This window comes from Gavia stellata, chromosome 12 (assembly GCF_030936135.1).
Source record: "Gavia stellata isolate bGavSte3 chromosome 12, bGavSte3.hap2, whole genome shotgun sequence".
Lineage (NCBI taxonomy): Eukaryota > Metazoa > Chordata > Aves > Gaviiformes > Gaviidae > Gavia > Gavia stellata.
In genome coordinates this window covers 2,828,106-2,843,504 of record NC_082605.1, presented here as the reverse complement: position 1 = coordinate 2,843,504, position 15,399 = coordinate 2,828,106, and the positions used below count along the sequence as shown (strand labels likewise).

At 40.0% G+C, this 15,399-nt stretch overlaps 1 protein-coding gene across 1 annotated transcript in view; it reads right to left on the bottom strand.

Annotated features, from left to right (window-relative positions):
* Positions 1-15,399, bottom strand: part of IQSEC1 (IQ motif and Sec7 domain ArfGEF 1) — a 365,437-nt gene that overhangs the window by 163,973 nt on the left and 186,065 nt on the right. The window contains exon 4 of the mRNA XM_059823034.1: positions 1,390-1,434. Coding sequence (XP_059679017.1) covers positions 1,390-1,434 — 45 coding nt within the window. The remainder of the gene's footprint in view (positions 1-1,389; positions 1,435-15,399) is intronic.

Below are 15,399 nucleotides of genomic sequence, written 5' to 3'. Positions count from 1 at the left end.
TCCCATAGCAACTCAAAATGATTCAACCACTGCAGTCTCTAGAAAACATGTCTATTCAGTGCAACTAAACCTATTCAAAGACTAGTCCCTATCCCTTTTCCCACCAAATGTTAAAATTCAGCCACTTCTTACATCTATCTAATTCTTCCTCATCTTTCTCACTGATATCTTCCCATGAAAAAAATTTCACTGGAAGGAAAAATAGTGTAATGAAATCTGCTATTTTCACAAAGATTTATCTAGCCTGGAATAAAGATGGCAGCAATATCTGGTTCTAGGAACCGTATTCCCAGAGAATGGTAAATCACAAACCAGTTACATGACGTTCTTGCTAAAATAAGTTTGCAGAGAAGCGGGGTGGGGGGAAGTTGACATTGTTTCCTGCATTGTCCTTCCACACAAAGAAATAGTGTTCCAGTCAAACCGGGAGGTGGGAACAAAACCACAGTCACGACTGAACGCTGTCCAGTGTTACTATGCTGAGCTGAAGACAAAGATAACATCACAACATAGGGGGTGAGCGGGTGTGTGTTTTTAGGAAATGATAATATAAGGCATACACTTTACATCCAGAAGACCACACGCTGGAAAATAATGGAAGATTAATAATAGAGAGGGCCTTTAATTTGAATAAGGTTAAACAAAACAGTTCCCACTAATGTTTTGTTCCAGCAAGATTAAAACTACACAATGTGGGAAAAAGTCACATCCTCTATCCATAACATCACCAAAGGAAGACTTTTACCAAAACAACTGTCAATTTGCGAGGAAGGGACTTTGCCCCAACTTAATCAAAGGCATTCTGCGACTTTGATGCACTCTTTAATGTGCAACTATGAGAATAAAAGATGCAAGGTGCCCATTTGATATGCAGTGTTAACAGTGCTAAGCATTTTTTTCTAAATTGAGTGATCAAAGTAAAATCTCAGTTACTGCAATGACTCATATGACAGTACTCTCTGAAGTTCATACACGTGCTTTTATCAAAATGCTGAGCAATGGGAATGACATTTCGACACAATCCGTATCGTTCACTCAAAGCCGTATAAAACTGCCAGGGAAGGTTAAACATTTTCAGCACAATCTAAGGTTATAAAAATCTGAGAGTGCGCTGGTTTGCCTATGTGCGTGCACAACCACACTTTCCCTCCCTCCCCTTCCTGCTTCTCTGAGAACGAATACAGTGTTTGAAGCTAGAACTGAATTTCAAGTTGGAAATCCTGGAAAAGAGCGAACTATCCTCTCTCAAACAGATAAATCCAGCTATTTGGTCAATGCCTTTACTGGCTATGCATTGTAAGATGAAGTTACGTGATGTACAGCTGATACAGAGTAGAGGTAATTTCTATTATTTCAAACCTAAATTTAACATCTGTATTACTACAGTACCTGAGCGGATCAGTTGAGATGCTGCTTCGTGTTTCCAATGAGGTCCTGAGATGATAGCAAAAGAATAAAATTATAAAGTATTAAAACTATTCAAAAATACTATGTCCTTAAACGTCAAAAGCTTAATGACTTTACATTTTCTTACTTTTTATTGACATTTTATAATACTTAGCATGCCATTAAACATGGATGTAAAAATAAAACCAAACAACCCCAAACAAAAACCCCAACAGCCATTTCCTATATGCTAGAGAAAGGGGGATTACAGAAACATTTTTCTGAACTAGTCAAAATGCGATCAATTTTCAATATTCCAAAAGCACTCTACCCTTCCGTATTTGCTATACGTGAATGACAATACTTCGTTCTATGAATGACTGACACAAGTTCTACTGTATCACCACCATATTGAGCATTTCCAGAAGCTGTCTTCTACTTTCAGTCTTGCACTGTGTGCACTTAGCTCTAAAATCTCAGCTCATTTCAGTGCAGAACCTTGGAATATACTAGAATACGCAAGTATTACAGCCTGCCTTAGGAAGCGCCAGAAACCTTTACACTGTAGATGCTTGAAAACTTTAGGCAGCGCAAACATCCTTCTTGGAGGTGCTAGCTTGCTCCACTGCAGACACGTCTGCATTACTCTCTGATCACGTTTGCTGGAATTTGTCCCTGAGCGTAAATCGCCTTTCAGCAAATTGCGACGTTAAAAGTTGACGCTTAGTTTAGGTGTGTACGTAATGTCAAAATGCAGAAAGTGTCCTCGCCAGAAGGCTTACTGGCATCAGAGTAGGGCAGTGTACATAAACCAAATCATGATCACGGAAGAGTAGCATTGTGCAGCTTACAAGTACATATTCCTGGCCATATTGCTTCCATCCTCAGTATATCCACCAAGCAAAAATAGCACAGCTGCAGACAACAGGGAGCTGGGCAAAATTCTGTGAGAGCCTCATTAAGGTCCGTTCTTATATTCTACCCTCTTGCTGGCTTTTCTCACACTGGGCATCAGATTATTTAATTTATTCACCAACAGAACAGCCATCCTTATATGCTGTGGCTTTGTGTTCTCTACCCAAAAAGGCACCTACAAGAATTACTGCAGCAGAAAGTGTAGTTAAGATACGGAAAGTTCAGAGGTGATTACAACTACGCTTATGTTCAAATAGCAATATTTTAACATGTAGTGCAGCATTACTAGTTAGACTTGCTCTCATTGTGAATGACTTCAGGCTTCATATAAACATATATATGATTTAGAGTTAAATTTTTAGGGTGAAAACAGTTTTTCCACAGGCTGTAATAAAACATTAGCCAAAGCCTCATAATGAACACTCCATCATCATGTTAGAAATTTTTTAAATGGTTATTTGTACTTATCCATTTTTTCCCCTTACACAAACTGCCATAGAGCAACCTTTGCTCATATAGTCATAAATGTGTACAGTCTGTGGAGGTTCATAAAATTAGCATTAGAATTGCATTAATTATATTTACAGAGGGTATTTGTAAATCAATGGCAAATCTTTACTTTTAATCCCAAGATTACTAGTATGTTTACAAAAATAAACAGGGTTGTGTGAAGGGAGGAGGCCATAAGCACAGCAGATGCAAGAATTAGCTATACAGGGATGGAAAAAAGCCATATTGTCCAAATAGCTTTTAACTAAAGCACAAAATCTTTAAAATAGCTTTTGGGAGCTTATTCTACCCTGTAATTTGTTTGCTTTCAGAGTTCAAGACTTGTGAATAGTGATGAATATTGAGGCGGTGGCTTACATATGTTGGCTTTGTGGCTCGTTGTTAGTTTAACAATTGGAACGGGTGAACTTAATTTACTCATAATCAAGTTTACTGCTTAACATAGTGTGCCATGGAAGTGCCAGCCTCCACTTAGTGTGACTCTTTGCCTTGCTTTTAACAGAGATTTAAAAACCTTCTCTTAACAGTTTTGGCCCTTCTTACTATAAATAAATATTTAACAGGCTCTGTCTTTGTGCAGTGACAATATGTTGTGCATAAAGAAGAGATGGTAATGAGACACAAGGCAGCGCTGATTAGCCTCCACCCCAGAGCAACCTTGATTGTGGTGCCGAATGACATTGAGCATGTTGCGACCTCAGGGACTCCTTATATAATCATGAATAGCAGGATTACAGCTTCATTAAAAATACCTCGTTTTCTTTCTGAAGACAGACACCTAAGGTAGGCTCCCCAACGACCAAAAGCCTCAGTCAGGAGATGCATTTATTTTCAAATATATAGGAAAAAGCACAGTTCCCACAGCAAAAATACCCATTTTGGGGCTGTCCTGAAACATGGCCAGACGGTTCTGGTTTTACTGAGATAGTTTTCTAGAAATTTCCCTGCTGCTGCTAATAGCAGTTCAGCATGCTATTAGTAATAGTGTTTATGTACTTGGTAACTGCAGTTAAAAAGCCCGAAACACAAAAAGCCACAGATCTAATCCGTTTGGTAGCTGGCAACACAGAGCCGCAATGGCTGCCAACGTGCTCAGTGCCCACCAAGTCCCACAGGCACCGTGGTGATGGAAGGGCTTCAAAAGTTTCACGACTTTCAAGGAGACACGTATGTGGTGGGCAACCTACGTCACAGAGGGACACTGCTGTAGCTTTGGCCCCCTGCGTTGCATCACCGGGGAGCCCTTCTGATGGGGGTAGAGGCAGACGATGGAGTCTCTAACGGTAATGTCTCTGTTAGAAACTTTCCATCCTTGTACAATGAATTTCTCCAATCAAATACAGAATCAAAGCAGCCCTACGGAGAAAGGCTGACTACTGGTTTTCTTATGTGAAGATCAGATAGGAAAGCAGTGTCAAACACGGGAAAAGCTACATGAGCTGAACCGAAGAAATCTCGCTGGGGGATAGCCGCAAGCAGATCACTACTGGGGAGCAAGACAGAAACCAAGACATACTATAAGGAGGGTTACGCGCCCAGAAAAAGCTAAAGCCCAGCTTTTTAACCTGGTCACCCACCCACAGGCTCAACTTGCTATTGTGGAGAATCTTGAGTAGACTGGCAAGATGAAAAGCAAAGTTTAATGGCCAAGAAAAAAAGCCAGTAGAGACAGGAGAAATCAAGTTTAAAATCTATTGAAAGATCTGGATTTGGGGTACAGAAAGTTAGTTAATTCTTATTGAATTTGCAGAATAATTTTAGTACAATCACATAATCACCACCCTTCTTTCTTTATGTCTAAAATCCCACTTAAATCTTTTGGTTTCTTTCCAAACACTGCTCAAAGATGGAAAGTTAATTTAAAACATGAAAATAACCCAAATCCTGAATGCAGTATCATTAAACTACAGCAAACAAAGTCTCTCATTCTATACAAAGTAATTTCAGGAATGTCTGTTTCAGGAAAAATAAAAATATATCTCTTTTAGGTTACTTCAAAACAAGGTTTGTTTGTTTTGTTTTTTAACAAATTAATTGGATAGGAAAAAAAATTGCACTGCTCTAAAGAAAGCAAGCAGGAGGGTCTAACAATCCTATTTGTTTATGTCTAATGGGCACCAACTCAGCACATTTGTAGTCCAGAAAGAAACCCATACACTGTCTAATGAGCAAGCTATTAAAAATACACTAGACTTGTCTATATATGTACCATTTCCATTTTGCACCTACACAAGAAATGAAAAAAATAGCTACTGTTAACTGCAGAACTAGGCCCAAGGAACGGGCTGAAACTTGAGCTAGAAGATGAAGCAGAAGCAAACAACTGCAGAGCAATCCTGCATTATCCGGGTAATGCTCTACACAACCCTGCAGGCTGGGTGAGTTTGTTTCCACAGAGTTTGTGAGAGCCTTCAAGGTAGGGAGTTGAGGAAATCTGCACCAATTTCACTGATGAGTCAGCTGAATGACATCTCTTCTTCATGCAAATTCCTGACATTTTAGAGAAAACACAGAGGAATCATTGCATGAACTGTAACTAAACCTGGCACACTGGGCTATACGCAGTTGGGATTATTTGGAGCTAACATGGTCAGCATGAAACTTGATGAATGGGTGTAATTCTTGGTAATAACAACCTCTTTTAAGGCTAAAAGAAGTATACAAAAATATGGATACGCACAACTCCTGGATTACAGACTTGCTTAGAGCTTGTATCTATTTCCATCAGCTAGCACAGAAATCATAAATAGCCCACTTCTGCAGAGTATTATGCAGGAGAAAAAAATATTACCAAGAAATCATTGGTCTAAAATTCAGACAGTTGCTGTCTTATTCAGTAGGCTTTTGGTATCCATAGACAAAAAGAGTAAATACAATTTTAGTTGAGAGTTCTGTTCTGAAGCAAAACCCAAGGCCATGGGCTATAACAGCTGTTATTCGCACTGTGTATACGTGTTGCTCATGAAAGTCGTGTAGTAGGTACAGGATTCCTAGCAATTGGGCATTTAAAATATCATATTCCAAAATGTTTTAGCAGATTTAAGTGAGACACACAATTAGCTTCTTGGTACCTTCAGTAGTGATACAAGTTCTGTTTTATTTCGCTTTTTTGTGATGAAAGAAATTTTTTTTCATAAATACAAACATCAGTCCTATTGAAATTACTTCTGAAACTGCGTAAGATGGAGTTCCTTATACCATAAGGACATAGAGAAGGTAGAGAATGAATACTTTGAAGAATTGTCAATCTTAAATCTTGCTTTCCTCAGCTGTGATAATAGACAGGGAGTGTTATTGATCTGCGAGACAGCATTACAGAGACCTTAATTTAAACTATTCTGTCTCTCAGTATGGAACAGTGACAATGTAAATCATTAAGACATTTCTAAGGAAGATGTCAATGTGATTGCAGCAAGCACCAGTGTAACAGAACCCCACAGGAGCTATGCTCTTGCTGACCGGACAAACAGAATATAATAATGTGTGTCCTATAAGCTTTTACAGAGTATTTGTTAACTCTCTTGATGGAGTGCAAAGTTATATGGAGGTTCTTCCTATGCTGAGGGGATAATCTTGTGTGAGTCCCCACACTGTGATGGCTCAGTACGGCTGCCTCCCCTTCTCAGGGTCCCATGGGCAACTTCCAGCCCTACAGGCTCAATTCTACTGAATAATGCTAAGCTGGGGTGGGAGCAGTCCATTTCCATCAGTGCAGATGGCTGCAACTGCTTCCTTATCTGCTAACCAGAGGATAAATGAGACCCCAGCACTACCTATCTTATTGCTGACAGAGGCTACAAACAACTACATATCATAAGCAGACATTCTGCAAACAGCAAGAAAAAATTCCAATTTGAGAAAAGCCAAGATATTCTTCTGGCATGGAAATGCACAATGGTGGCAGATTAAATAATTGTAGTTGAAGCAAATCCACAGCTTGATCTCAAATAAAGGTTGTTTAAATATATCATCTTTTGGCTAAGAGGTGAAATTCACTTGGAGCATCACAGTACAAAGACATGCCGTCTGCAAATGGCAATTCAGAGTGCATGTGTCTGAAGGGACAAGACAGTTCTGAGCTCTATCAAACCTTTGGTGCTAGAAGCAGCATGGTATTGCATCTTTTTAATGCTGAGGAAAGAAATGCAGAATAATATATTAAATATTTAAGACACTGTGCTAGATATTGCTCAGTGAATAATTGCTGCTTGTCACAGTTTCTTCACATGAACTGGCAGCACACAGAAGAAAGGGAATCCTGTTCATCGCAGGCTGATGCTGTGATACTCCACATGTTCAGTTAGAAAGGAGGACCAAATTATTTCTTTATGTTCCAAAGTGCAGCTTCATTAAATGGAAATATTTACCTTTGCTTGAGGACGGTCTGAAACCTAGCACTGCTGAACACTTTGGATCCCAGTCTTAGTACTCCATTTGGTAGGTAAAGCCAAAGCATCTTAACATTACGGGCAAAAAGAAGGTAGCAGAAGGATCATACTCAGGCAGAACAACATCCTCCCACAGAAACAAAACTGGAAATTATATTCCAGCCATTACATTGGTCATCAAACAACATCATCCCTTCATATTCTGCTTGAACTTGCTGTGAGTCACTTCTTTGAGCACTGACAGCATTCCAGGATGTCTAGCTTGACACCCAACACGCTTTAGCTACAAGCGAAAGCCGTAATCACCAACGTATCAAGCATTGCACAGTATCATGCCTTCTTCATAACGCTGTAGTTCAACAACATACAGAAAGCTGTATCATCTTCAGTCTGCTCCCCTTTAATTAGTTGCTCCGTGACCAAGTCCCCAAAGCACCCACCACACCATGAAGTTACTTAATGTGGAACTAACAGAAAAAAGTAACAAGGTAACAGTTGCATTAATTTTAGCCTCCCACCTCTAAATTCTGCTCAGCCATCGCCGCACTCGAGTTCCCCTTCATTAATGGAGCCTGGCTTTGCCCAGAGATCTGCCAAGCCATCAGGGAGGACACACTCCTGAAGAAACTCAGAAGTGCCCTGAGCTGAAGGCACCCAGCAGCTAGCAGGTCAGCATTTGCTGCTGTTACACGGCCCTTCGCCTGATGTCCCAAACAAATGGCCCTGAAGGAACAAGCTGTGGGAAATTCTAATTTGAATATCACGGACCAGAAACTATTGAAGAGATTTGGCTCCTCCCAGAAATTAGGAGGAATCTGAGGGATATATGGCTAGAAGCTCTGCCATAATGTCTTTTCTGGCTGGAGCATCATTTATCAGACATGCAGCTGTGTCCTGCATTAATTAGCGCAATACAAGTGAATCAAGATATCTTCACGAACTGAAGGCAGACTAGTATAACAGCATGCCTGTCTTACTTGTATACGTCTGCCTCGGCACTGCTATGGACCACTGTCAGAGATAAAGTACTGGCCCGGACGGATGCTTGCCCTTATGTGGCATGGCTGTTCTGACCCGCTGTTTCCACCAACTCATTACCGTGTTGTCGTTCAGTTCTGTGGGGGACACACCACAATCTTAAAACAGATACATTACAAAGGCAGAAGCTCTCAGGAAACCTGTAATGCTTCTGGCAGCTACATTCACATGTGGATTCAATTCAGAAAACCTGTCTCACGGTAGCCTGTCTGAACCATAGAGCTAAAAGTAGAACAACCCAACTCCAGAGGCTTCTGCAGAATTGCGTGGGTAAGTAGGCCAGAACTAAACATCACTCAACTGATATTAATCATCGGAACAAAAACTTAGACAAGCTAAAAATATAGTTCAGATGAAACCTTTCTTTTGGATATATAGTTTAATAGCTTTACTGACATAACCAGCACCATTCACCTACAAAAAGACAGCATACAGAAGGAAGGACCAGGAACTTTAAAGAATACCACTGAAATTCTTGCTTCTAATTTTCTCTTCTCATACATTGTGCTCCAAACATTTTAATGCATTGTTTAGACAAGAAAGTACTTAAATACGTGTTTAATGCTGCTCTTAGAGATAAAAAGCTTTCCTCACTTGGGGCTTGAATGACTTGGATTCCCGAGCAGAGTTCTGCTGGGTCTACAGGTTTTGGGCAGCTCTGAGTTGGAAAGCCCATATTGCCTGTCCTCAGAGCGCACCTCATTTTCCCAGGTCTCTAACCATTAAAGCTGGATTACAAATCTGAGCAGGCAACTGATTGTTCAGAAAACCAACTGATTGAGAAGAGTCTTGTGGATCTCTTCCAGACACCACATGGCTAAGTGACCAAAAGGTTTGCCTCAAAGACAGAAACAGATCAGAGAAAATCAAGAGCTTTAGGAAAACTCCGAACACACTCTTCTACTTGGCATACTAGAAATGTAACTGAATTTGGTTTGGGCTGTGGGCAAGCTATACGCACAAGCTTGCTTTCATTTTTCCTCCTTCAGGAGGCTCCCCTTTGCATTGCAGGGTTCTGTCATAATTTTGGTAGTGCTCAGCACAGAAGCATGCACGAACACTCATTTTTATAACATGCTTTCCAAATCAAAATATAATCACAGTATCTCAAAGATACTCAGAGATTTTAAATCTACAAGTAAAGCAATATCTAGGAAACAAAGCCATCCCAACGTGAACCTAAAAGCCGTGAAGAAATAGCCAGACTAGGAAGCTCAGTTGGCTTTATTAATTTGAGAAGATTGTGCAAAAGTAAAACTGAATTTCTGTACAGAAACAACAGAAGTATATTAAATAAAACTCAGTTTGTGCTTACAAAGTTGGGGTCTGCATTCCTAAAGCAATCTGCAAGAGTAACAACAGGGGGACTTGGAGAAGCTTCCTTTTCAATAAATGCTCCAATTTCAGTTTTGTAGTAACACATTGTACAGTGAAAGATGTTATTTGAAAAATTAATTTTTAAAAATTCCCACCAGCTAAACTCCAACAATAACATCTAAAGGTTAATGGCCCTGCCACTTAAGACTATTCACCACTATGTCTTACAACAGTTTCAGAGTTCACACCAATCAGGAATGCTTTGTATTTAGGCATCCCAGCCTTCTACCAGGTTTTCCAAATGAGCTGCAAGTCCCCCAGCCCTGAACCCTGGGGGGGGGCGGGGAGGAATCTTTGTCAAGGAACCACCCTCATGACAACAAACGCTTTAGAATTTATTATCTGTTGAACATCTAATCAGCATTGTTTTTCAAGGTGATATCTTGCCAGAGGAACTGATTTCATATTAAAATATTGCAGTGATGTGGTTTTGGGTTTCTTAGAAGTAAAGCCCATTATTTAAATTACAGTTATTCCCAGAATTACATGAAGATCAGATGTTTATTAACAAGCTTCACTATTTGCAGCTCAAATTTAGGGCCATGAAAACAAAATCAACCCATACATGCAACACGGGAATTGAGGTTTTCCAAAGAAGGAAGAGAAAGTGTGTTGGTGATAGCAACAGCCAAGTGTGTATAATTCAATCTGAAGACATTAAAGTTTCCAAATCTATGTTTAATCCTCTCTGAGGCAAAGGTCCAGCATGCTAATGTAATCTGAGAACTGAAGTGTTTGAAAACGTCTTGTTCAACAATATGGCTGGACAAACTTACTCTCCACTAAAAGTTCTCATCTGTGTCTACTGTGGCCAGAAGCAGCTACCTTTCATCTGCAAAGAAAGTGCTGTTTAAGAGTCATAAATCGGAAAACACTTTAACATTATGCGTAAGGTTTCTCGATTACTGTGAATTAAGCACTTACAGTAACCAAGTTAGCCTAACTGCTATCCTTTGCGTGACTGCTCACCCACAGCATAAGCAAAATCCTACCACTTACAGGGAAGAAGCACAGAAGCTTCAGTATAGACAGAAGGGCACTCGCGGCACAAGTCCCCAACTCCAGGTACCACAGGTACCACAAAGATCTACATTCTACAAGTATCCTTGCGTGGCGTTTGAGATCACTTGGCTGAAAAATAACAGAAAACAAAGGCTGTTGAGAAAACCTAAAATGGATGGGTAATTTAAAACAAGTGTTTGAATATGATGTGTCCCTTCGCAAGCTACAGTTTTATTACCGTCCTCCTAAAGCAGCTAGCAGCAGCTCTGTAAAAGACTGATGCAGCAAAGTAAAAAACCCACATCAAATTGAATACGAAAATGAGCACATCACATTGGCCCCGTTACATTATATCCTAAGAGCAGAGACTTACAACTTCATCCTTTAAAATATGGAGACTATTTCTGTTGGGTATATCTCCTTCATGTGTATTTAAGAACACTATGACTGCAGAGAGTTCAAAGCCTAAGAGATCTGTTGGCATGGAACAGTTCACGGCTGCACCACAGGACTGGTTCAGTGACAGACTTTACTCTGCTTTTCGTACTGGTTTATAGACTAATAATTTGTTTCTTCTCCTCACATCAGCAGATTTTAAATTCCTAGCTCAGAACGAGTGCTCTGAGAGAAGTTTGCAGCTTAAGTATTTCCCATGTATTGCCATATGCTGCAGGCACCTCCCTGTAGTTCGCATACTGCAAATACTTACATATGTACAGAAAAACAAAAGGCTTAAAGAGGAGCCTTATTCCCTTGCACAGATCTGCCGGCAATATAAGCCACAGTCTATGCTGCCAGAAGCTAATTTATCATGTACCATGACAAAGCTATTCGTTCCTGTAGCTGTCCAGAAACATCAGTATTACAATTTAACAATTCATATGACTTTCAACCTATTTCAAGACATTCATTGGCAATCAATGATTATTTCTCTGCATGTCAATGATATTTTGCTTTGATTACCTAGCATTTAACAAGAAGCAGCAGATTACAAGAAAGATACTATAGATCAGCATGCATGACCCTTTTGTTTCCCAGGAAATGTAACGGAATTACACAAGCTGTTAAGGGGATTCAAAGACCTCGATCAATGGGCTGCTTCGCTGTTACTCAGTAAAGCTGCATCTATTATATTAATTTCATCATTTCTGAGAAAGAAAATTGACAGAGATATCCACATAAGCAGATTCAATGATGTAAACTGTAGTGCACTATAGCAGTCTGTCAGAGGTTATCATGCCTCTTAAATATGGAAAACAACCTTTTTTTCACTACACACACAGAGTAAATGTTTTAGTGATTCTGCTCCTTCTGTTGGCTATAAACCTACTGAATTGAAAATGGGGTTAGAATTTTTTTTATAAGCATCATTGTTTTCTGGAAGAAAAGGTTTACAAATGTAAGTTAAACAACATGTAACCAGCAAACTACTACAGAGCCTGAACGCAAGCACAACTGGAGCTACGTCAGCATGTCTGTGGCAAAACAATAAAAAGAGGGGTTAGTAGTGTGCATGCTGGAAGCAGGATGGGGAAGCTACAGAGCAGCCTCCTCCATAGAAAGGAAACATGATTTTCCAGCTAACTGGCAGTTTACATTTACCAAGCGTGCTGAGTGAATTTAGAGAGGCACACTGACTTTTAAACACGCCTGAGAAGTTAAGACCGGCACTTCCCTAACTGTACCAAACAGATCCTGTGGGCTACAGACTCTTCTGCACCAGTGCTGGCTTTCACCAAGGGCAGCCGCAGGACCAGAGGTCGGGGTTCTGCACAGGCCCACTGCGTAGTGGCCCTTGCCCAACATTTAGAAACCCCGGCTTTAGGAAGTTATGCAAATATCAGAGTGTGTAAGTACCAGATTTTTAAAATATAGTTATATATTTGTGTGTGGTGTGTATATATGCACACATACATTTATACAGTATAGTATATATAAAAATTTAATTTACTGTAGTAATAATTTTCACTACCCTGACTTTTCATAATAAAAGGAGCCAGTTGAAACCACAGAAAGATGACTACATGCTTTACGTAACTTCAGAGTTCAAAAGTGATTGCCATATTAATTCGAAGTTCCAAACAGTATTTACAGTACAGTTCAGGGTGCTTTTCTGCCCATGGGAACCAAGAAATCAGACTCTGCAGTCCCAGATGCATCTGGGAGGGCCAAAGGTTCTGACTGCCATCTGGATGCAGCTGTACATGTTTGGAGAACAATCATACCTGGGAAACTGCCCTGTAGGTGTGTATAAATACACATACACACAATACTGTGAAATTGTTTTGAAAAAGCCCTCAAAACTCAAAGAACATGGAAAGAAAATGTCAAAGTACCTAAAGAGAGTAAGCTTTAAATGAATCTTCCCCATTCTTCAATTTCATGCTTCCTACCCAAAGACTATTATACCATTTTACTTTTCAGGACCAGAGAATTAGATGAAACAAACAACTGGCAGAAAGTTGCACATCTGGCTAGAGCAGGCACCACTTCATCTTCAGTTCTAGCCTCCACAGCTGCATACTTTACCACTCCAAGTTTTGACAGGTAAAGCATCTTACATGGAAACTAATAAAAATTGCCTCCCAAGTTTTCCTATTGATGGCTAAGCTAACTGTGGACTTTCTCATGTTGGACTAAGTTTTGTGGCTGAGACAAGTGCCTAATGAAACATGAAAGCAAAGCTCAGGATTCATTTAGCCTCATCTGTAATAAAGTGACAGGTTTCCTGCTGCTCCGCTTACACACCTAAAACTTTGCCTCCCTTGTTGACTCTTTGATCATCCTTCAGTCTTTGATGAAAAATATTAAATGAGTCGACAATGCCTATTACTCAGTTGTTTTCAGTTTTATTTTAAAAAGCACTGGCTATTTTCTTGTCTTGAAGCACTGAAGTAATCTAACCAAGCAGTTTGTGGGAAGAACTACTACTGTTCATGTCTTACTTGGAATCTAGTACATAGTGGCAGCCCTAAAACAAGTATCTTTTCACTGAGCTCCCCAAAATCAAAAAGAAAAAAAATTTTAAAAAGAGCCTTCAATACTGAAGTCTGATTATAAAGCAAAAGACATGTCTTTGAGGGCTTCAGAAGAGCTAAACACATGTGGAGAGCACCTTGATTTCAGGCTGAATCCTAGAGGCACCACCAGCAATCTCGTGGCTTCCACAGCCAGCTGATAGCAGCGGGCACAGCTGAGAGCTGAGCTTGCCCACTAACAAAGAACAAAGCTGAGGGAAATTGCTTTCATCAGACACCTCGTGACCGCCAAGCAAACAAACTTGTTTGTCAGAAACATCTGCCACCATCTAAGAGACTGAGCAGTGGGCTAGCTGCCCATTCTCTCCAGTGTCAGAATACATGTCACCTGATTAATAATACGGCTTGTAGGATTACAAAATAAAATTATTTAAGTAACATTTCCTGACTGAGATTAATTATCTGTACTACACCAGCCTCTGGCAAAATCTTGTCATAAAAATATCAATTACAACTAATTGAATTCTACATAAAGATGATTTTAATTGAGGAAGAGAGCAAGATAGATTTCAATACTATCTCATTTTCCGGTGTGCAATGCTCCAGTGATTGGCTCGAAAAACTGCAGAGGTGAATGAAATGTGACATAATTTCTTTAGGAATAAATGCTTACATTAACGGGTCATAAACTGGGTTGATTTTATGCATTTGTTCTATGAATGCATCAGCCAAAAATCACTAAAGGCCAAAGAGCATACAAATAACATCAAAAAAATAAAAACAAAGCACTCTAATGGGTGTGGAAACAAAAGCACTTGCTTGAAACACTAGAAATTAGAAAGGGACATATTTTTCATGAAAAATAGCTTGTGTACAAATTTTCACATGACTATGGAAAGTAAACATAACTGTAGGAAGAAATGGTCTTTGGTTATTTGAAATTTCAGCTTCTCAGCTTGCTCAGTAAATACAGATAATTATTTTCAAATTTTCTAAAATCTCATCCCCAACTCTAAAGCAAAACCAGCAACACCCATATTTGACAGAACTGACCAAGGTAAAACATTAATTGCAGATACAGATGTCAGCAGAGCACAAAGAAGGAAGCCACACTACTCAGGATCTTTGGAACCTCCCACCCTTATTGACATCTTTATTTAATAGAAGCAGTCTTTAACGAGTACCCAAACGTTTGCTATACACTTACTGTGTAAACCAAAACATATTAGCTGTATAGATACTCTTTCCTTCTGACCCTGTAACATTCTGCTGTGAAAATCAAAAATAACTCACCCTGAGTGAGCCCCTCCCATCCCCAAGAAGGTCTCCAAAGCCTCTTTCAAGGGTCAGTAAACGAACCTCTCTCTGTTACAGGCTGGCAACTGAATGGCAGACTCATAAAAGGTCAACTAGTAGCAGAGAGCAGGAGGCTGAATTTGATCCAGACGTAGCCAGGAAAAACTCTCACTGAACTCATTAGATGTTTCTCCTTGTGGATTGACTCAAGTAGGTTCTGTCTCCTCTCTATCCTTTTTTGTTGGCTCATCAGAACCAGTGATGCCCTGATCACAGCTACGCACCGGCCCCCACAGGCACCGAGTTCACTACCTGGCACATCCCGGTAACCCTGTCCGGAACCAGGGCCTCCCTTCAGAACGGAAGGCAAAGTGTCCTTCACCAAGCAGTAGAGGAGGGGAAGAGGGGGATAAAAATCAAGCTTCTGTTCAGCTGAGTCACACTAAGCTATTACTGTTGCAGATGATTCAAACTTTCTGCGCAGCTGTGCTTGCTCACAGATTCCCCAC